This window comes from Passer montanus, unplaced genomic scaffold (genome assembly GCF_014805655.1).
Source record: "Passer montanus isolate IOZ18808 unplaced genomic scaffold, ASM1480565v1 scaffold54, whole genome shotgun sequence".
Classification (NCBI taxonomy): Eukaryota; Metazoa; Chordata; class Aves; order Passeriformes; family Passeridae; genus Passer; species Passer montanus.
This window is the reverse complement of record NW_024370374.1, coordinates 1881876-1905124: the sequence shown is the minus strand read 5'-3', so window position 1 is coordinate 1905124 and position 23249 is coordinate 1881876. Positions and strand designations below refer to the sequence as shown.

Here is a 23249-nt window from a genome sequence, read left to right as displayed (position 1 = left end):
GTCTCTAAAAATTTCTGCTGTGTGATTTTGATGTGATAAATTATTGATTTGTATATACAGGGCCTTTATGAAAGTCATGCTTTTTGATCTGCTCTTATGAAAAGTAGAAACTAGGTTAGCCAGAAATGTAAAGGAGAATAAAAATTACGGGAGAGAATATTCAGCAGTTGCTTTTAACAAAAATAACAACTTATCTTTTTACATTACAAAAGAACTTTAATAAGTACAATTTCAGAGAGGTGAGCAGAGCTTCTGCTCTTTGCAGTCTAGCAGTAACCCAGGCTTCAGAAATGGCCAGAAAGTGTCATACCCTATTGATTAGGCCACAGTGGGACACCAGCAATGCCCATGTTTCTAGGGCAACTTGCTACTTCCTGCCAATTCCTTTTGGATTTGGTAAGTGCCAGGAAATTGGAGAACAGCAGTGATATTCATTGGAAACTGGATCTAAACCCCACTGGAGTCAACAGGAGTAGTCCCATTCACCAAAGCAGACTGTGAAAGAGACCCTGCCATGGTGAACTGTGCCATAATTCACTGGGGCACTTCTGGGGCATGTGTGGGTAACAGACTCACTTCACAACCAAAATGTGTTTATTGTCATAGGTCAAAATGATGTTTGGCTCTTGGGGATAGTGCTGTGCAGGACCAGGAGTTGGGCTTGATGATCCTGATGGGTCTCTAACAATTCAGTTTATTCTGTGATTCTGCAATGAGGGAGATTCTGGGTGTGTAGTGTACACAGAAGTGTAACACTGATGTCTCTGTGGCTTTTTCTGCTCTTTGTTTCGTGTGCAGGACTCCGGAATTGATATTGGTGATATTTCAGAGAGGAAGGCCCTAAGGAAAAAGCTCCAGTGCAAGACCTTTAGGTGGTATCTTGTCAGCGTGTATCCAGAAATGAGAATGTACTCAGATACCGTCGCCTATGGGGTGGTAAGGATCTTGTTTACATTTCCCATTGTCCAAACGTGGGGGAAAAGTAAAAGTAAATTTAAGGTAAAAGAATCAGATAATTTAGAGTCACTGGTTAAATAATATGGTTAGTTGACAGACACAGCTGGTCTCCTGTAATTTGTGCTGAGATATCCTGAACATTACCTTCCTACCTGATTTTTTGTTGTTTGTTTGCTTCATGGCTTGCATTCCACACAGAAGTACTCAAGGTGTGATTTTGCAGACACATTGGAGCTGGCAGGTTTGTGGCAGCAGGGGAATTCACAAAATAGACTCAGTATTTCAACTGCAACCTTCTTAAGATTGTAGCCAGATCTTAATTTAGAATCATGGAGTCATTTAGGATGGAAAGACCTTTAACATCATCAAATCCAACTGTTAAAGGCTGATGCTTTCCCTATTAGACTTTTAGCCATTTTAGGGAAATCCTGATCCACCCCAGAACAGGTATCACAATCAAAGACTAACATTCCAAGTTAACCAAATCTCACACAGTTAACCCATGTAGAAAGCAGCAATAGAGAGGTTTGAGAATTACGCTGCATCCAACAGAAAGTGCAGATGAATCCATGCATTTTGGGCTCATTGTTATTTGTGGGACAGTAGTGCCCTTGTCTGTGTTGCAATCATGTTTCATGGGGCTAATTAAGGCAGAAGCAATTCTTGCCCCTTGGAAACTGGCAGGGCCCCAAACAGAGAGGGCAGGTGTGCACGGCATGGAAGATGAGCAGCAGTAAATTAAAACAGGCCCATAATAAGGTAATAGACCTAGGATGTCCTTTTCACATTCTCTTTCACTGTCATTTTCACAAGAATTGATTCATTTGAATTAATTTTTTTCTTTTTGTAAGACAATCCTAATTAGAAAATGTGAGAGCAGATCATACAAGTGAAAAGTTTGTCTTCAGAAAACTGGACTGTGCAGTTGGCCAGTATGGCTCTGGAGGAGCCCTGAGGGTGCCACAGAGCAGCTGCTGTATTTTGGCAAGTGAAGGGATAGTAAATCTTGTGAAGCTCCATGGCCACCGTGATTATGGGTTAAAATAACCATGCTGGCTTTTCATACAATCATACAAGAAAAGCACTTCCAGCAAAGGTTTAGGTCATTGCTAAATGCATGACTTAATGGTTACTTCCCAAATTAGTTCAGAACAATGCCTAAATCACACCTGTGTGCAAGGAGCCTCTGACACACACCATGGAACTGCGCTCAGTGATGCTGTGATCCAGTCAAGTGTGGAGTTTCCTGAGGAGAAGGAGGCATAGCAGCTAACTAGTGCACGGTTCTTCTTGTAGGTGGCTCTGGACAAAAAAGTCTTTTCAGGTAGAAGTGATACAATATAAATAAAGGAAGGGCTGTGTAAGAACTAAACTACTCATCTTAGGATCAACTCCACATTGTGCAAGTCAAAAGGAAAATCAGCAACAGTGATTTTATATTCTGCTGAGAGATTTTCATCAACCAGAGAGTAAGAAGAGTTTTTTACAGAAATACTGAGCACAGTGGTCAGCCTGGAGAACAGAAGGCTTCAGGGAGACCTTAGAGCAACTTTCCAGTACCTAAAGAGGGCTCAAGAGAGATGGAGAGGGACTTTTCACAAGGATGTATAGTGATAGGACAAGAGGGAATGGCATTAAACTGGACAAGGGCAGGGTTAAATTAGATATTTGGAAGAAATTCTTTACTATAAGGGTTGTGAAGTACCACCGGAAGAGGTTGCCCAGAGAGATCATGAACTCTTTGTCCCTAGAGATGTTTGAGACCAGGGTGGATGGGTCTTTGAGTAACCTGGTCTAGTGGAAGGTGTCCCAGCCCATGGCAGGGGGTTTGGAATGAGATAATCTTTAATGTGTCTTCCAGCCTGTAAACCAATCTTGGTTTACAAGCGTGTCTGCTGGGAAGGCAGAAAGCCTACCCTGGAATGGAGAATGCAAACCCCCTCGCTCCCTCTGAATTATTATAGTTTTAAAATTAAGGGGGCTCTCAGGCAACAATATAGGAATAGGAATAACAGTTCTTTACCAGTATCTATATCAAGGCAAAACAAAACAGCAATAACTATGGCATTAAAAACAAACAGAACCAAGGAGCTGGTAACAGTCTCTTTGGCTGCAGGCACTCTCCCCTTTGGTATCTAAGCCATCAGCGCTTAGTGGGAAGAAATTCCACAGGTATAAAGGAAAGAACAGAAGAAACCCAACTCCCAACACAACCCAAGCCATTCTATGATCCTGTGATTTAGGTACTGCCCAATAATGCACATGATTATCACCAGCTGAGAGAGATGTGTGGCACAGGCCCTGTTTGTACCATCACAAAGGAAGTAGTGGACAACTATGACAACAGATAAAGAAGGCATGTTTCATGAAATACACAGCTCACTGTTTCATGAAATACTGTTGTATGACACAAGATTAAGTGCCCCTATCCTTGTAGTAAAAGAATCACTTAGATGTCTGATCTTCTTTTATGTCTGTTTGCTTTGCTGTTTGCTTGCACATCTTACAGCAGAGAAAGGTGTGATATTTCAAAGCAAGTCAGCTGCTTTCTGATTCTCTAAATGCTTCTATTCATCAATTGGCTTTTTTTTTTTAAATAGAGATACTGCTACTATAGCATTATCATCAATTTAAAAAAATCCTGAGTAATTGAAAAAGCTGTTAGAATGGGGATAAGGTTAGGATATACATCTACAGAGACACCCACATATTTATTTCCTGAATCCTACATTTCCTCGTGTTCTGTGAGAATCAGGGAAATAGTTGCAGAATTCATATCTAGCTTATACTGTGAAATATAGCTAGGATTGGGATTGGTGGCAGAGTAAATATTTGGGAAGCGAACTTCTTTCTGAATTGTGCAGTACCGTCCTATTTAGAGGAAAGCAGTGTCACTGGGCCAAAAGCTGTTGTATTCAGTGTAGCAATAATTATTTCTGGGTTTCAGCACAGGGATTGTCTGCTATATTTTGGATTTTTTTTACGATTAAGTCTTGGCTAAAATTGCATTGCTCAGGTTAATTGTTGGTTGCCACAAAGCCACTAGATTTTGTAAAGTGATTGTTCCTGAGAATCTGGACCTCAGATTTTGAAACAGCATTATTAGTTAACAGGTCTGGTGATTGTTGTGCAAAAGTTTATAACATTTGCACTAGGACAAGCATTAGGATTGGAGTTTATGGAAGAGGTTTTGAAACACAGAGGTAGTGTTATAGATGGGTAATGCAATGGCTGGCTCTTGCAATTAAGGGATGAATATTATGTGCATGTTAAGAGACGTTTTACTGGCGTACAGTTACGTTATTGTGGTATGTTCTCCCCAGAGTCCTCTTTCCCCTCCTGCTTGTATTGTTGTCACTGGATGTGCTTGGTAGTCAGGGCATTTGGGGGGGAGACAGGCTAGGTACTAGGAGGCATGGCATGGCAACACCTGACCTCCAGTCAAGTTGCAAGGAAGCAGTCGCCACCAATGGAGGGTGAAGAAGAATTGGCTGACAGGCTTTGGGAGGCGCCAGAGTTACCCATACAAAAGCTGGAGCAGCCACCTTGTGGTGGTTTAGTTACGTGTTCGCAGTGCTGCTCTTTGTCCTTATTCAGTCATTTGTTGTATTTGTTAAGGTTTAATAAACCTTTGAAATGTTAAAGTGAGAGGTCGTTTCTCACAGGCAATGATAGACCCAGGCATGAATTAATAAGGCTGATATTTATCATTGGTTTGGATAGAGAGGGGTGCTTAGACATCTGTTTGTGATTAGAGTCATGGCTATGGTTACATTATGAATAAGAAATAGAAAGCTTCAAGAGAGAAGATTTTATGTAATTCTCAAGGCTTCAATTCTTGAGAGTAGTGACAGTATTGATACCTAATGCATATTTTCTCTCTAGTGTTGAGATGTATCTTGTCTATTACTGGATTTAGAGTTTGGTTTAGAGTTGGAAGTCTTGTAGAGATGAGTTGATGGTTTTGATTTTATTCACTGCCTGGCTTCAGCCTCTGGCTTGTCCACTCTTCTTACATGCAGTTCTAGGCTTCCGTTCTAAAGATACTCATTTGGTTTCCTCAAAAGATGCCCCTGTGCACAGCTGACAGAACTGCCCAGTTAATCACAAGTGATTGCAAACCACATCTCCCTCCATCAGGCAGTTGTCTCCTGTTCTCTGAGCCAGCCTTTCACCACGGAACACCTTTATACATCCATGGGTATGCAGTCCACATCTTTGTCCTCACACTCTCCCAGCTATCTGTGCTCATTAATTTAGCACTTCACTTTTAGAAAACTCTTGTCTCAGCAGAGCCCAGGTTTTTCACAGGGCTTTGTGCTGACCAGGGCCAAGTACTTTGCAGTCTGTTTGTTGCCGTGCATGGGTTAGCCCAGAATAATCAGGGGAGCCGATGCGTAAAAATTGCCCTGAAGTCTCCAGATGTCAGCTGAAAGCAAGTTTTCTGAATTATTTCTGGAAATCAGAAGACTCTCATGAGTGATTCTTAAATGCTGTTTAATACCTCATCTATCTTACTCAGCAGGATAAATTCAGGTTCTGTATATAGTGTGTACCAGAGACTAAATATTTTTAAAACATACAGTAAAAAATTATTGCTATCTCTGAAGACATTTTGCAATATCCTCTGCCTGAAACTTGGTGCAACATTATTGAAATCAGTGGTGCTAGATTATCTGCAAGGAAGAATTTAGTCCAGATGCTTTCTCTCCAAGATCTTCACTGGAACATATTTTAATTTTGCATATTTCCTTCCTCAACTACATACGATTTATTTTCTCAAAGAAAAGAAAGTATTCACACCATCTTTTTCTCATGTAAAACTTGCTTGATTTCTTTTTCTTTCTGTTTATTTTAGCTGCAGAATTCCCTGAAAAGTGATTTGTGCCTTGATCAAGGGCCAGACACAGAGAATATCCCAATCATGTATATCTGCCACGGGATGACACCACAGGTTAGTTTGTCTAATGCTCTCTGATTTTGCTGCTGCAGTTAGCAGATTGTGTGGGAGGAACCATCTTGTACCTGTCATTGTTTTCCTGCAACAATCCCTGGGTAAGATGTTTAGTAGCTCTTTTATAGAGAGGCAGCATTATTTCTGCTGTAAATTGAGAAGCAGTGGTACAATAATGCTTTGACAAGGAAGTTGATTTATTAATTTCGAAAGAATTTAAGGAATATGAGAGTCAGCACTTACTCAGATTTGCTGATAAAAGCTTTCATTTCTGATCCTTAACTGTGCATGTCATATGAATGAAGCAATGCATTTTAAAACATTTTCCATACATGTATAGGTATACTCACAGTTTACTTATGCAATATCTGAAGACATGTGCTTTTTTACTTTATTTACCGTGTCAGTTCCATAAATGTGAAATGCACAGCCACCTTCTTCACACCATACAGCTGTGTCAATTTCTAAACCCTGTTCTTGTGAAAACCCTTCCTATAAACCTCCTTTTTTCTTTCTCTGCTCTTGTCCTGTTACTGTAGTATATGCCAAAGACTCAAATTACCAAAACGTTTCCATTTGCCTATAAAACAGCTGGATTCACTAACTTGGCAGACAAGAGGGTTAAGACCTGCGTCTCCTCAGCTAAGTACATGGGCTTAAGTGTAAGGATTTCAAGGCAAATCTTGACAGGGAAAATAATGTTGCATGGCCTCAAATGTGCTTGTCAAAGACAGATGTGCAGATTACTTAACCTTAAAAGTAACATATGCAAAAATGACGTAAAGGAAATGTGGGAGTGACCAGAGAAAGTGAAAAATCCCTCCAGTTTGAATGATTTTTCTGCCTGACTAGGTTTTATATTTGCTTTCTTGAAAGGACCCCATTATCACCGGCCGGGGGCTGTGTACAAATCACGAATGGGATGGGACTGCTAGGAACTTGTCTTGAGCAATTTTATTTTCCAGCATCAGCCTCATTACATGGTTATGACAATGGGAAGATGTTAATAGCTCACATTCTAGGCAGCAGACCAAGAACATAATGTTACAACTTACTTTAAAACTTTTTTGACCAATCACACAAAGCAAAAGCATATTGACAGTAGTTCTCTCCTATAAGCACGCATACCTTTGGTTAAAAAAAATGTTGCTTATTTCAAATACAATACTTGCTTGTAAGCCTTAAAACACAATGCACAGAGCTCTATTATTAAGCTTAGAACTTCCTAATATCTTGCTAGATATACTTTTCTGCAGATTAGGGAGTTATTCTAGACAAGTGCTAATACACAGACCATTGTTCCATTTGTCCTTATTTTTCTACTTTTTACATAATTTTTCTGCTAACCTATTTTATGGCTACTGCATAGCTCTAATCACAGTTCTGCTGTCTCTGAGGCCTGCCTTTCACAGCTTTCCCAAAACCCTCTGATTTTATGAATTTTATATTATATGGCACTCTACCCTGTGGGATTATGGAATGTGGTTTTACGCAGGAGTTGTCAGTTACCTGATCTGAATATACAGCAAATGAATCCTCACAGTATCTCAGAAATAAACACAGAGCAGCAGGGTGGTCTTGTCCCCTGTGCCTGGACCTCATAGTGAACTGGAAACATGAGCTGGGTGAGCTGCAGATATGATTCTCTACTTCCCTGCCAAGTTGCACATGCTGCAGCTCTGTTCTGCACTGGCTTCCTTCACCAAGAACCTTTAATATTGATCACTAGTGGCATCGTGCTTGAGTAGATTATGGATGATGAAGCCAGAAATATCTGAAAATCCCATCCATCAGACTCACTCACTGGATGGGCTGTGCCTTATTTGTCACATAATGATGTGGGAACCACTGTTTGCCTGCAGGAGCTTTGCAAGATAGTCCTCAGTGTTTGCAAAGGAACTGTGCAATTCACCTCTGAGCCAGAGCCATTATTCCTCATCCCCTGGCAGGGCATCATAACTCTCATGGCACCTCATCTGTGAGAACAACACACTGCAGGCATGCCTGTAAATTCCAGTTAGAAACTTTAATTATAGTTGAGAGACAAAGAACAATAACGAAAGTCACTTCAATTAGCACAGTTCAGTATTCACCAGATAAAGAACTACCTTTGAATGTCAGCTCAAGTTCTGTACCAATGAGATAGCAGCAAACAAATGGCAGAGGAGAAGGAGACAAGGGAAACTTTTCTAGACAAGAGTCTGCTCCTTCATAATGAAAATGTTGTGTCTCCTCCCCATTACTATGTATTTAATTTTGTAACTAATGTTAAAAACAACATCCAAAAGGGCCTATATTTGGGTAAGATCCCAGTAATGACAGAATTTTTCAAAAGAGAATGAGACTTTTTCTGTGTTAAGGGGTTATGGTATTAAGAGGGAAGGAACTAACATCACTCAGCATACTTCTATGAGATTTCCACTTCAATGTTGCATCTCTTGCTTAAGCAGAGCTGCAGCCCAGCCATGTACTTCTTCTCTTACATGTTGGAAGTATTTGTATAAATATTCCTTTTAATCTCAGTGATCTTGACAATAGCCACAAAAGATACCAGTAAGATGTTAATTTTATTCTAGTAGTGGTGAAATGCTGTATAAAGGGGGCTGGTTTTCCTACCTTACAGTCCTACCTGGCAGTCCTTACAAAAACAGATTAGTGAGTGCCCTGATTCAGGACTGCCTGGTTGAGTGTTTGGGTGATGCTGTTCTTAGCTTGGATGCAAAGTTTTTCTGTGGCAGCTATTCCATTTACAGTTTTATTGCTGCCACCACTTGGCACACTTGCATCTACATATGCAATAATTTATCTTACTGCCAGGAACCACTCCCTCATATGCAGTTAAGTTGCTACTATTAGTTCCTACTACAGCCCCTCTTCTAAATTGAATAGCTTCCTTTTTTTCACCTCCACTAACTGCTTTCAGATGTTTCTAAATTCTCATCTTTTTGCATGAGTAGTGGCTTAGATAAGGTGTTTGACATCAAGGAATTGTTTCACAATCATAGGTACAGCTACTGTTTCCTTTTAATATGCCTTATATAGGAAAGAAATTATCAAAGTAAATAAAAAGGGAACTGGATAACTGCATACCTGATATTAAAATTCCATGCTCCTTTTAATTTTTTAGACAGTGTCAAAAACATCATGTGTAGCTTCATAATTAAAAGGAGTAGAAAATGGCAAGAAAATATCCTAAAATATTGCAATGAAATGATCAGCACTACATTTTCCCGTGCTGTTTCTGTTTCATTTAAAATACAATCAGGATTAGTGATGCTAAGACTTCTGTGACTCAGATTTCCAAACCTTTCTACAGTCTACTCTGTGTCTACTGTAGGTAACATTGGCATATTCACAGTTCATGTCTGCAAGTATCTTGGAGTGCTTTATAATTGTGTTTATTTCACACTTCCATTCTGCTGATAAACTGATGCAAATCTTATGTGTGGTTAAATACTAAAATGGAATAGAAAACCAAAATATAATCTGTCCATTTCTGTAGTCCTCTGATACTACCAATGTTAAAGAATTCCTCACAGCAGGGTGTTTGGCTTGGCCTGAAAAGACAGAAGGCACTTGAAAAACTACATTCTGTGATTAGGTGTGTTTCCTACCATCTCTTCATGTTCAGAGGGGGCCTCCCATGGCAGCTGTGTTTTGTCCTGGTCCCCAGGAGCCTGGACATATCAGGAGTTATGGTACCATTCACTGAGTAGAGCACCTTGAACGTTTGGTGGAAAAACCAAAAAGGGTGATGATCTTGCAATCCATTCACATGAATTTAAAGGAACAATTGCTATTCCTTTACCTTTGGTAAGAATGAATTAATTACAAAATGCTGCCCAGATAATTAGAGTTTCTGTTGAGAGGATCCTTGTCTAAGTGGTAGCATGTGAACAGCATGTCTGTCTAAGTAGCTTGTCCTCCCCTGATTCTGTTGCTGAAAGCGTTTCTTCCTAAGCATCACATCTTTCCATTCCTGTCTTTAGACAGTCTCTGCCCAAACCAGCACTGTCATTTCTGCTCCATCTCTACAGCTGCACAGAGTGTTGGCATAACTCCCCAACTCACCTGCAGGAACATCACCACCACACCTGAGCATCTGCTGCTGCTCCTGCAGCCACCACAGTCCCAGGAGCTGTTAGATGTGCACAGACCAAGGCCACCAGGTGGTTTTGGTACCTCTGATGTGCTGCTGGCCACTGTTTGTAAGGGGCTTTCAGTGTTTGTGTTAACCTACCACATCAAGCCTCTCCTGCTGTGCAGCTGCTTAGCACAGCTGGACAAAACCCAGCCTCTGCAACTGTTGAAACAGCCAAAAAAGTAAATGCAGCATGGTAAAATAGTTAACTACAGGAGTTAAATCAGGCTCCTAATACACTGTTTAGTGATGGTAGAAATCATGTTGCTTTCATCACATAAAATCAGCTCAGAGGGAAAATACAACAGCTCCCCATCAGAGTGATGATTAAGGCAATCAGGAAAACTGGGAGATGAGGTAGCAGTGAGAGAAGATAAATGTGAAGGCAGAAGAACAGTTCTGGCAAAACAGTAACTAAAACATAAAGTTCATGTGAGGCTCTGGATGTTTTATGTGGTTCATATAGAAGTGGATAAAGTGTTTTAATTCCTGAACTTTTTAAAGTAAAGCAGCAATTCAGTCCTACATTTAGGTCTTAGAAGATCTATTTCCTGCTGTGCCCCTGTTCTGCATGGAAAAGATGGTTGTTGTAGTTGCAGTAAATACATGCCCCAGGCCTGACTGTATTCCATTCCAGGTTTTGGGATCTGCCTGAGCCTGGTTTGTTGTTTAAGACTGCTGTTTAACCAGGTTTGTAATCTTGAAGGCAGGCTGATGACAACGTGTCACTTGGATTAAAACTGCTCCTGAGTGATAGTTTAAAAGATTCTTTTATGAGAATGAAATACCACATTATTAGAGACTTTATTATATAATAAATAAGTAGCATCAATCAATGAAGTGATATTTTAAGTAGAGATTTACTTTGAAAATTGCTTGTGACGGAGGGGATAATGGGCAGTTCTGTTCCCTTGTTCAATAGCTTCTGGCTCATATAATTCTCAATTTATAAGCAGTTAAACCCCAAAGCTCATCCAGTGATGTGAAAATCAATAGAAACCAGTTAGATTCTGAGGAATTCAAGTTGAGGACCAGGGTCAGAAGACTAAATAGGGAATATCACTAGAAAAGAAATGCAGGTGAGAAGGGACACCCAATTATATAATTTCATATTCTTGCAAGAGATTGCAGAACTGACACCAATGACTGCAGCCCTGCCTGGTATGAGTTATTGCATCTCCACTCAAGGCAGTGGAAGAGAGTCCTGCCAACAGAAAAAGCTGTGCCAGTTCACACTGCACAAGACTCTGACCTGAAAGCACAATGTATTCTAAGCACAGTGTCTGAAGTACTGGGAGCAGTTGCAAAAATCTCCCAGAAACTTCTAAACACACTTTGTATGGCTCATGAATGCACCTTTTAAAGTGTTTATAATGCATATTTTTATAAAAGCTATGTTTTCTTCTATGAAATCTCTCAGCATGGTGATTGTTCATAGACAGATATTTTTCATACATTTTAGAAAATATCTTCTGTTATTTAGAAGTTTGTTAAGTGTGTGTAAAACACATAATCATTGCAAACTGAGACTCAGTGCAAGAAAATAGTTTAACAGAAGGCCCCACATGCAACAGATGCAGATTGTCAGGGAATAAGGGAGAAAGCAACAAAACCTGCAGATGGATCAATGACTGGCCCTTCAGAGTTGAAAAATCACTGCCTTGAAGAGGAAGTGTCTACAATAAAAACATTTCAGGCAGCCTTTTATGGGCAGTGAAAGGGAGCACAGTAGCTGTTTAACAGCTCTCAGCTACATGAAAACTCAGGGTTGGTGTTCATGTTTGTCTTGGAGGCAAATGTTTGACACATTCAGCAGCTGTGTACGGGGCAGCCTGACCTGACAGCACCACTTCTTTCTCACATGTTAGGCTGAGCTGGGCCATGATCTCCTTGAGGATGATCCTTTCATGTGTGCAGACCCTCAGAGGGCTGTACAGACCTGAACTGTACAAAGCATCCAGGTCTATCCTGGTCCAGGTACTTTTCCAGTGAGCAGTCAGATGGTGAACAGAGAAAGTCCTTGCTGTAGCACTGTTAGGTTTGCAGTTGGACTGGATGATCTTAACCATCTTCTCCAGCCTAAATTAGAGAGTTTTTCATTGCAGGTGAAGATCAATGGTATTGAATTGTTAGCTTCTGTGTGTGGATCTGAGGGATTTGCACACTCCTCTCTTTGTCCAGCCAAAGTGAGTCTGTCATTATTCCCATGCAGAGAGGCAGCCTGGCTGGGCAGCCTGACTCCCGGGGTATGTGCTCCTCTTCTTCCAGGGGCTGCATCTGACAGCACTGCCAGCTCATGTTGTCCTACAGGTTGTCCTTTGCCTTTTTTATGAACTCTTGCGGAATGATCTAAGCACTGGACCTAACTCAAACTTTTATGTACATGCTTAATTTCTGGGAGCAAGGATGCTTTTCCACAATAAATAGCTGGGTTTTTTTTTCCCCCAGTCTAGGTTGCTCAGTTTGGTAGATGCCCAAGTAATAGAACATAATGTAGAGAGTCAGTGAAACTGCGTGGCAAGCATGGTTATCAGCATTATTAAATCATATTTTTTATTTTAACCATATTCTGTAAATTGTTGTAGCAATTAATGTCTTACATAAGATATTCCTGCTGAGTAGTTTATTAAGTCTATTTATATTTCTGCTGATTTCTTGTAATGCATAAATCCTGGTTTTGATCATAGAAAAGTTAATAAGAATCGTGACCTTGTTTGCAAGGGAAGCAAAATCTGGTGTTAGTTTTTTGCAATCCTTTTCGAAGTTGAGTTTTCCTATGTATACCTGAGAAGATGAATTCAAAGCTGCAGCCTCTTTAGAATACATGACAGATACATTGGGGAGCTACAGAGATGTTTCAAAGGCTTCCAAAAGCACCCAGTCCCTCTTGGCCTAGCACAGGCAGTGCAATGCTTTCTTCTTGGGGATGTGTTGTGGGTGAAGATACTTCACATTATATAATACTCCCTTTTTAAAATATTTTTTCCCATAAGTTTGATTCTGGGCAAATTCTCATTCTTTTCCTCAGTGCAAAGTTTCAGAGGGAGAATCTGTTAATCTGATTTCTGGGTTTGGAGTAGTTTTATACTGAGCCATTTGCCATGAGTAATTTTTTTTCTGTGCTTGCTGTGGCAGCATTAAGTTTGCAGTTGGACTTAATCTTAAAAGTCTTTTCCAACCTAAATAAGAGAGTTTTTCATTGCAGGTGAAGATCCGTGGTGTTGAATTTGTAGCTTGAGTGTGGATCTGATGGGTGAGGGATTTGCACACTCTGTTTTGCAACTGAATAAGACTCTTTATAATAATAGGACAGAGACCAACCTGCCTCTTCATTTTATAAAAGTATCAGACATAATGAATGTCATTCTCTGTTCAGAGGCTAAAAGGCCCTGGAATTCAAAAGAATCAGCACAAGAGGGCTTTCTTCAGGTTTCAGACCTGGGATAGGTCTTTTGTATGTTACACTTCATTGGCTGAAAACAAAAGCAGAGGGAAAAAGCTGTAGAACTGCATTATTCTGTATCAGAGGGAATATCTTTTACATCCCTCAATTTGGAAATAATGGAATGGATATTTCTGCTTATTTATTTTTGTGTTCAAAACCATAGTGTGAAAACATTGCATATACCTGTGAGAATGGAGAGAACTGATCACTTGGAATTGAAACTCCAACCATGGTGAAATGAAAGAGTTGAAAAATAATCTTTTTTTTCCCTAAGAGTAACATTGATTTTCTCATTTGGAAGCATATAGAATTTTTGTAGTCTTGGAGAAAGGGTTTTGTTTTGAAGAAATTTTATCTTTGTTTCAATAGAATAATCTAGAATGAAAAATAACTTGAAAATGTTTTATATCCTTCTGAAATCTGTATTCTTCCCTAGTGTACAGACTCACTGCTGAAGGTGAGCATGAATAATGAAAAAGGAAAATACCACAGTAAGGTGAAATTACTGTTCTGGCTAAAGCCAGACATTGAGGTTTCAGGACCTGAGCTGAAGTGAAAAAGCAAGAATTGAAAAAGTAGTTCAATTCTTTTAAGTGCTGTGAGGAAGCGTATTAAGAATTACTTCAAAATCTAGAGCCAAGAAGTCTGAAAGAAAAAAAAATTTCCAAGTATTTTTCTGATTGAGAAATAAGTGCTCCTTTAAGCAGATAGATGCAGCAGGAGAGTCAAAGATAACTTGGCCAGTGCCACGGAAGACATGTATTTGAAAAAGCAAATAAAACCCCTAACCACAAAATGTAACAGGAATAAGAGCAGTTGTCTGTAATATGCTGTATCTGTTCACTCATCCATTTTTCTAAATAAGAGGGAAATGCTCATCTTAGAGAATGGATAAGAGTTCTTTTATGATAGCAGAACTATTTAATATTTTACAGTAGAGGCACTGGTGCAATTTTCCATATATTAGAAGATGTGCTGAAAAGATAGAGGAGCATAAGTTAACCTTTAATGGGAGGAAAAATTGCAAATGCTGATCAGAAGCAATGTCAGAAGGGTACTGAGAAAATGCTATCAAAGACATTTCAGTTCCTCAGCTTTTGCCTAGTAAAGCAGGATTTCCATAGAGATAATAGAAACTTCAACTGGCAAAAAATCTGATGTAATTTACCTAGACTTGACAAACTCAGCTTTCATCACATTACTGCAGAAAAAAATAATGCATTGTGTCAGCAAAAAATAGTAGTGAGGGAGCTTGTGGAGTGCTCTGAGCACCGCCCTGGGACCACAGAGGATGCTCCTGTGGAGAGACAGTGGGATTAACCAATTAATTGATTAACACATCTCTTCCCCTCTGTTGGACCGCATGGCTTAGATTGGGGATTTTCTCACTGTATGATGTCTTTGCGAGGGTTTTTATTTATTGCTTTTAAGAAAAGCAGGTTAGTTATCATGCTGCATTATCAAGAGCCACTATCCCGTTGGCAGTGGAGCGAGAGGCAGCGGTGCTGCGACCTTCCAGAAGCGTCTCCAGTAACAAAGGTGCTCGGTGGCACAGGCACACACACAGAGACAGACACACACGGAGACACACAATCACTCCAGCACATGCTTCTCTTGTAGAATCCCCCATGACAAAGTAGCGGGAAGGGGTTTTGTGTGGAGCTCTGAGGAGGTTTATTCCAGCCACTCACAAAGAGGCCCAGACACAAAGCCAAAAGCACGGTGCAGGACCCAGGTTTAAATATGGGGAAAGGGGGGCGGAGCAGAGACCAGGGCCAATGGGCTGAGGGCTCAGGGCGGTGCAGAGGCGGGACAAGGGGTGGCAGCCAATAAGGTAAAGGGGGTGGGGCACTGCAGCACAATGGGGCCAATGGGTAAGCAGGGAAGGGAGAACATTCTAGGGCACATACATATAAGGAAAAAGGGGTGGAGAGGCCAATGGGCCAACCAGGGAGGTAGAACTAGGGTACATTTGCATACACAACAGAGCATCCTGGGAGATGCTCTGCTCGGTCACTTTGAACAGGAGATTTTTCCAACTTAGGGCCTGTCCTTCCAAGGAGCCATAGTGGACCCTTTTGTGTAGGGCCAGTGGCCTCCACAACATACGTTACAGAAGGTTCCTCACAAATTTTATTTTAATAATTTATAAAGTGTTTTTACTTTGTGTTTTGTGTGTCATGTTTTCATTACCTTGCCTGTTTTCTGTATTGCTTAGGTGTTGCATTTGCCTTTCAGCCTTTGGGTTATTCTCTTCATCTTGAATTCTGTTGCCTTTCTGTATGACTAAATCCATCTTTATCATAATTTCTGGATATCTTGTCCATGGTTGCTATGTCTATTATTGATATGGAAGGACAGGGGCATGTCTCTGTTGTCTTTATAGTTTGACCAGAAACAATTTATTCAGCATTTTGTTAAATAGGTGAGGCTGGTGCTGGAGGAAGGCAAATGGAATATAAAACCAATTGATTTCCAGGCTATGTAATGCCCTCTTTTGGTAGTTTTTTTGAATTTTATATTATTCAAATAAGTATTATTGAGCTTCTCATGGTTACTCTAAGAGCTTTCTTCCCTAGTTTACATTTTTAAGGCAATTTGCCCAGAATATCTGTAATAAAAAAACCCCTGCATTGAAAATGTAATTGAAACAAACTGTTGAGAGCAACTTCAGTGCCTAAGAATTTAAAATTATCAGAGCATTTCAAGCTCTCATGTACTTTTTTAATTTAGAAGAGATTAGAGATGTTGTCCTGAATATTATAAAACAGCTCAGACCTGTTCTCATCTAGGAAATTAAAATGCACATACATTTCCAGGCTTTTTCATTTTTTCCTTGAGCTATGCTATAGTAAATGATTTTTTGGTAAGGGTAGTTTTGGTCAAATTCATTTCAGCATGTTAAAATATCAGAAATATTTGAAAATGTGGAGGTGAAGTATTGCTGGGCTGCTAGATGATAAGCCTGACACTAGATTTTGGATTTGGATTCAGAGCTGTGGGCTGGTGCTGAAGGGCTTTGGAGCCCACACCCCCAGAATACTCAGAGTGTCGTGGTTTTGGGGCTGCTGCCATTTTCTGCAGTGCTTGGTTGCTGCCCTGGTCTTGGGGCTAAAAGCTGCTCTCTCCAAGTTCTCCCTCAGACACTTTGCAAATGAGCACTTCTTGGATGAGTTGATGTAGTACAACCGCAAAAGAAGGGAAGGGCTTTCCTTTGCTCATTTGGAAATGGTTTTATTTCACACTCTTGGAGAAACAGAGCTGTTGTTTTGGGTACCTGCAGTCTAGTCTCATAATCTAATACTATGGGAGCATTTCCTATTTTGTAAGTGTATTAATTTGAAATAGATCAGAGTTGGATATTTTGTAGCTATTACTAGAGTTATCCATATTTTAAAGATGTGTCTTCTCATTGCAAATTGGCAGTTCAATCAGCAGTTTTTAAAACCAATTGTTGCTTACAATCTAAATTCAGCATAAAACTAATAGTTATTGGAGTGCACGCAGAGCACTTGGAGATGGATGATGTAGTAATTGTGTGGTGGTTGTCAATTTAAACATTCTTTTGATTAATATTACACTGTCTCTTGTTGCTTCATCAGACACAGAAGTTCTGAAGGTCAGATTTTTGTTTCTCAAATTCTTAACAGTATGTTATTAACTATTAGAGAAGGTAGTTCATACAATAGATGGAAAATTCACTTTATAGTTACTTTAGTTTTATTGATAATTTTATTATGTCAATCCATTAATTGAAGTCATCCACTGGCTCATTTATAATTCATGGACCAAGTTCAGTTCCCATGAAAGCATATTTAACTCCCTCTGTAATTACATGAGCCATATTACTTCCATAGCCTTCATTCAGATTCTGATCAGCAATTCAGCTTCAGCTTAGGTTCTCCCTGATATTGTTCTGCACTTGCAGAGTGTGGTTATTTGCAGAAATGTTTATGGAATGATTGTATCCACAGTGTGTTTCCATGAATAGGGGATTTTTTTTTGTCCTGCTGATTAACCATCATTTGTCCAATTGGGAAGCACAGAGAATGTCAGAAATTATTTGTTCACATAAAATGTTGATTGAATATTTATGAGTAACTCTGAAAAAAGAAAACCTGCATTGATTTGGAAGCCAAGGAAAGAGCTATGTTTGTCAGATAATTTATTTGAAATCAGCAATCAAACTAGCTCTTAGCAAGAGCTGAGTTCAGTTTAAACCTGAATATATTTACAAAGTGGATGTATTTTTCCCAAAGAAAAGATGGAATACTAGTGAATTTAATCTAGGGTGGTTTCAAGAGCCAGTGGCTAGAAATTAAACCCAGTTGGATACCCATTAGGAATAAGGTGTGTATTCCTGTCAGAGCAGGTCAGTGGCCATCACAGAAAGTAATTGTTGACATCATCAAAGCTGCCACAACTCTGGAAACTATAATTTAATACAAGAGAAATCACTTTACTTAGAGGCAAGCACATGGAAATGTGGAGTTGGTGGCATATGGCAGAGCAGAGTGAAAAAGTGGTGATTCTCTTTGGCTCATGAATCTGCTGACATGTCAGCCAAGTGGCAGCTAGGACTTCTTGGAGCTTCAGTTGAGAGGGTTCAGAAATAACACTTGATTATTACAGTGGATAAATAATGGTATGCCTTTAAAGAAATTGGGGGGGTGGGGATTTAATGTGTTTTTTGTATAGCTTTAAAAATATTTGTTGAATTTCTTGAATTAATTTTTTACTCTTTTTTATGTTTTGTTTCTCCTAAAGTATGATTGCACAGATTTTACAGCAGTAGCTGTGTTATGCCAAGCCTGTCTTCTCAGCTGACTGTCCATAAAGGCTCCAAGCAATCAAGTGGAAAAGCTGAGGAATGCATTTAAGTAATTCTGATGTTACTACAGAATTAACTTTAGGGTTTTTTGTCAGGGAACTGCCCTGATTGTGGACACTGGAGCTTTGTTGTTCTTGCTGTGTTAAAGGCGTAGTGATTTGTTCAGCATGCATATTCATTTCAGCAATTTTTGGTGCTCTCAAGCTCTCGAATTAGCGTTAAAACTGTAAAGTCTGCATTGACTGACTCACAAATGGCAGTTCGGGAAGTTAAAAATAGCAACACAGCTCACTAACTCACTAGTTTTGGTAAAAATAACATGAGGTTTAAGTAAAAATTTAAATAAGGATAAAACCGAGGTTACTGCATTAAACCTGGAATTTTTTTAGATGATGCTGCTTTGCCTTTGGGATGGAGGTCTGTGACCAAAAGGGCAGGAACAGAACTCAGTATGGAAGAAGGAGATCATGGTAAATCAGAGCTGTAAATTTCATGTTGCTTTGGGGGTTTGATTGGATCCTCTATTTTATATTAACACAGAACCAAATCCTTAAATTTTTTACTTGTCCTTAAATGTGTTTATGTCAGGAAATCTTCAGCTGTTCAAATAGAAATTTTCAAATACCATTGCATTAGAGAGACACAGTGTGCTAAAAAGTTTTCCTTTGTTAAATTGTGCCTGCATGTATTTTCATTACATGGGACATATTTTGGGTACCAGCTGAGCTCAGGGTTGTGTGCTGTCAGCACTGCTGGATCAAATTATCAAATTATTGTCGATCATAATTTAATTTATTTGTGTCCAATGCTGTCACAACATGAAGTCCTTTTACCTACTGCATTGATTTAAACATCTCATCAAGTTTAACCTCATTCTCATTAGCAATTATGAATTGGGGGGCAGGGCATTTAGGCATTTCTGGAGCAGGTTGTTTCTCCCCAGATGGCATTTTTAAATTCAATATGATACTAACGGGAGTAACTGTGAGTGCTTGTGTAAAGATAGACTGAGCCTCTTGGGACCTTCTTGAGCACTCAAGGCACATTTAAATCCCAGCTGTCAAGTGAGCTGCGTGTCATTCTGCCAGATGTCTGACATACATGGTTAGCACTCCGAGGGACCTAATTTCCCCACTTTCAGCAGGAGCCACACCTCATGATTATGGAGTAACTGTATCCTGCAGAGTGCCTGTTTCTGGCTTCCAAATGTCTTCTAATATCATATGTCATATGTTTTCAAGTAAGTTAAATCTGCCCTCTGCAGACTCAACTTGCTGCACATAAATTTGAAGGAATTCTGTAATTTGACCAATGTTGCCTGAGATAACACTGTAGTTAAGGTCACTAAGAAGAAATAACACCATCTACAAATACTGTGTCAGGTTTGATGTTTACTTCAGCTTCTTTGGCACTGAAGTAGGACTTCTAAACTTTGGCACTGAAGTTTAGACTTCTAAACATCAATACTGATTAACTTTTTTGTTAATTAAACATTTATCTCTTAGGATTCTTCCTGTCCCTCTGACTCTGTTGTTCGTCAGCAGTTTTCAGCCTTGTTCCTATGGGAAACTATTTCCCACAGTCAGAGAATGTTTTAGGTGGGAAGGGACCTCTGGAGTTCATCTGGTCCAACCCCCCTGCTTAAGTAGGGTTAAGTAGAGCAAGGAAAATATCTCATGGTACTTTATTTTTTTATTCTATCTGTAAATGCAGATGGAGCCCAGTTCATCTTGAGCAAGAGGAGAGTGCCCTGCATGGGAAAACAATTCAATCTCTTCGCAAATTTGGCAACTCCAAGACAAATATGTTGTCTGGACAGGGGTGAAAAAAGGGCTCCACAATCTCAGGCCCATCACTTCCCCAAAAGGGTAAAAGCTGTCCAAAACTTGAGATAGAGAGATAGATAGAGAGATAGATAGATAGATGGATAGATAGATAGATAGATAGATAGATAGATAGATAGATAGATAGATAGATAGATAGATAGATAGATAGATAGATAGATAGGTATAAAAGAAACTCTGATACTTCTGGCACCTCTTATTTAAAGAAGCAAGCCAAGCATTAAAGATATAAGGTAACTATAACCAAATAGAGTAACCCATGAAAATGTTTCATCTTCAGTAGGAAACAGTGGCAGCAGTGAGTCAATAGTGAAAATAACAGTGGGGGTGGAGCCCCCAGCTGATTGTGAAGGATAAACTCTGGGTGCTTTGGGATAACAGGACAGTGACTAAAGCTCTAATTTCAGCAAGGCTGGCCCAAGGATTTCAGTCAGTGCCTAATGAAATGCCTTCTGGGCAACAGCCATTAAATGGGTATAATTAAATAATAATTAAATCAGGCTTTGAATGCAAACAAGTCTGAGAGATACTTTGTGCAACAGGAGAGTAAATCTGTTGCTCCATGTGCCATAGAGAGTGTGAAGTTAGTTTTATTTAGAGAGTGCTCAGCACTGTACCAGGATCAGGTACATCAGTGTTATTTAGCATCTCAGATGAGGATGTAGCTTCCCATTCATCTCCCAAATTATTCTCTGACTGTTGAAGGAACAAAATTTTCTGGCACCTCTTTTTAGGGCTGATGCATTTTAATTCATGGGGAAAGGGCTTTGTCAGCTTGAAGCATACAAAGAGATTTTATATTGAGTGGTCAGGACTGTGGATAGTGTGGTTTTAACTGTCCAACTGCCTTTCTGCAGTGAATCACAAGTCACAGAGTGAGTTGTACTGGAGACTGACAAATTTCTGCCCCGAGATTCTGCTTAAGAGGCTGACAACAGTGGGCTTGGAAAGGAGCATGCTGAAGGAATAACTTGTAGCTGACTCTAGTTGAGTCCTCCAGGTGTGTACCAAGGGGAGATCTGGACCAACAGTTGGTTGACTGAAAATCTGATGCTTTACTTCAGTCTGGTTTAGTCTAGGGGGGAAAGCTAAATACAATTAGTGTGGTTTTGGGTCAAACCTAGCTCTGCTCTTTCGGGGTTTTGCCACACTCAATTCATGTCACACATCATGACAGCCCAGCTGGGACAAGGACAGGGTGTGAACTGCCTCTTTCCTGAGCTCCTGCACAGGCTCTCTGGGCCTTGGAGCTGTCTCTAGGAATTGAGAGGGTCACTGTCCTCCCTCTGTACAGTTTGGGGTGGATACATGGGGTGGGACTGCAGTGGTGTTGGCTCCCCTTGGCAGTGTCCTAGCACAGCATTCCTTCTGTTGTGGACACGGTCCAGTGTCCCCTGGGAAGGAGGGGAGAATTCCATTCCACTAATTATTCATTAATTCCCAAACCACTATTTCTCCAGTGCATGCCTCTGCCACCCCTGCCCTCTGAGGAACGTTTAGAGGGCCTGTGTAGGGCCATAGATTTGTGCCTTAGGGACAACCTGCACAAAATAATATAAATCACTAAATAGTTTATTGTACGCTAGACAATTGTAATAATCCTTACTAGTGTTTCTATTCATATGCAAATTAAGATGCTAACAGTAGTCGTTGTTGGTTTAGAACAATCAAAAGGATATTGTGAAATTAATTTACTTAAAAGAGTCTTGAAAGAACTATTATTTATATTGTGAATATTCAGTGACTTTTAATTATGAGTGACTGATGTGCCTAGTTTTTATATTAATTCTAAACAGCAAGACAGCAGGCTTTTTCTTTTCTTTAAGTCTGTGTCCTGTTGATACTGGTATGGGATAATCTACTTCAGATATCAAAATAAAGCCTCCTAAGACATGCAGAAAATGCAGGGAAAAACCTGACATAATCTGTTTTTGGTGCTGAAGGCGGCTCAGCGTCACAGCCCAGTGGTATCTCGGCAGCCTGGAGCTTAGCAGAGCTATTTTAGCTATTCAGTGTTGTACTTGAAGGTCACTTAAACAGCCTGGGTTTAGATTTGTTGTTTTATTTTGCTGCCTCATCCATCTGATAAGCTGCTACTCAGAAATCTGAGCCCCTTCTGCTTAGCCTGTGAAGGCCTGAGTTTATATCTAGCCTTCGCTGTATGACTGAATGGCCTAGAAATGAAACTAAATGAAGTGAATGAAAATGGGGGGAGATATCACACCATTTGCATGATTAAGCAACATGCCTTTGCATATCACAGTATTTGCAGTTTCATTTCTTGCCAAGGTTTACAGCCTGATTTGTGCAAGGGGCACAACACAGAGCTGGCAACATTTGTAGCTGTAGGAGAAGTGAAGCTCACTCAGCCAAGCACAGTAAGGCTTCCCTCACAGCTCAGGCAGTTGAATTCATGTCCTTCTTGACATCAAAGCAATTTTCTGCAATTGGAATTGTTTTATTTGTTTATTTGTTCCCAGTTTAGAAAACCTTTAAAGACTAAAATACTTATGGTAAGAAATCTTGGTGTATAGTTGCTTCTAATAGCATTCTTCTTTTCCATCTTACCGTTAAAAATGCCATTAGCACAAAAAGTACATTTAGTGATAGAAATGTATTAGGTGATGCTTTTCTTTGCCCTTCTTTTGGGGGCCAGAAGAGCAGAGAAAAAGAGGAATCTCTGGGATATGAGCACAGTATTCCAGGCTGAGACACATCTCATTGCTTGCAAAGCCTTGTGAACTTTGCAATTTATTCATGAACACAGGCAGGATTGAAGTTCCAGCTTCTGCATGAGGTCACAGTGTGCAGGATCCTCATTTAAATTCTAGATGTGACTTCTTTCTCTGAGTGTCATTTGCTGTCACCCTGAAAACAGTGAAGCCACTCCTTCAAGACATTTGGCAGGCAACAAAAATGCCTATTCTAGTAAGGCATATATATTTGTCCACTGGCCTTGGAGAGCTTAAAAGTATTTCAGGGAAGATATTTTCTTTTAGGATACAGTTGGGATGGATAAAACTTCATGAGCTCCTGTCAGCCTACAGAGAGAGATCAACAGTAAAGAGTGAAACAAA

At 39.9% G+C, this 23249-nt stretch overlaps 1 protein-coding gene across 2 annotated transcripts in view; it reads left to right on the top strand.

The window, feature by feature from the left end:
• The window catches only part of GALNT18 (polypeptide N-acetylgalactosaminyltransferase 18), a 211073-nt gene that overhangs the window by 158699 nt on the left and 29125 nt on the right, over window positions 1-23249 (top strand). For both annotated transcript variants that reach the window (XM_039725019.1, XM_039725018.1), the window contains exons 9-10: window positions 799-936; window positions 5816-5911. In XM_039725019.1, coding sequence (XP_039580953.1) covers window positions 799-936; window positions 5816-5911 — 234 coding nt within the window. The remainder of the gene's footprint in view (window positions 1-798; window positions 937-5815; window positions 5912-23249) is intronic.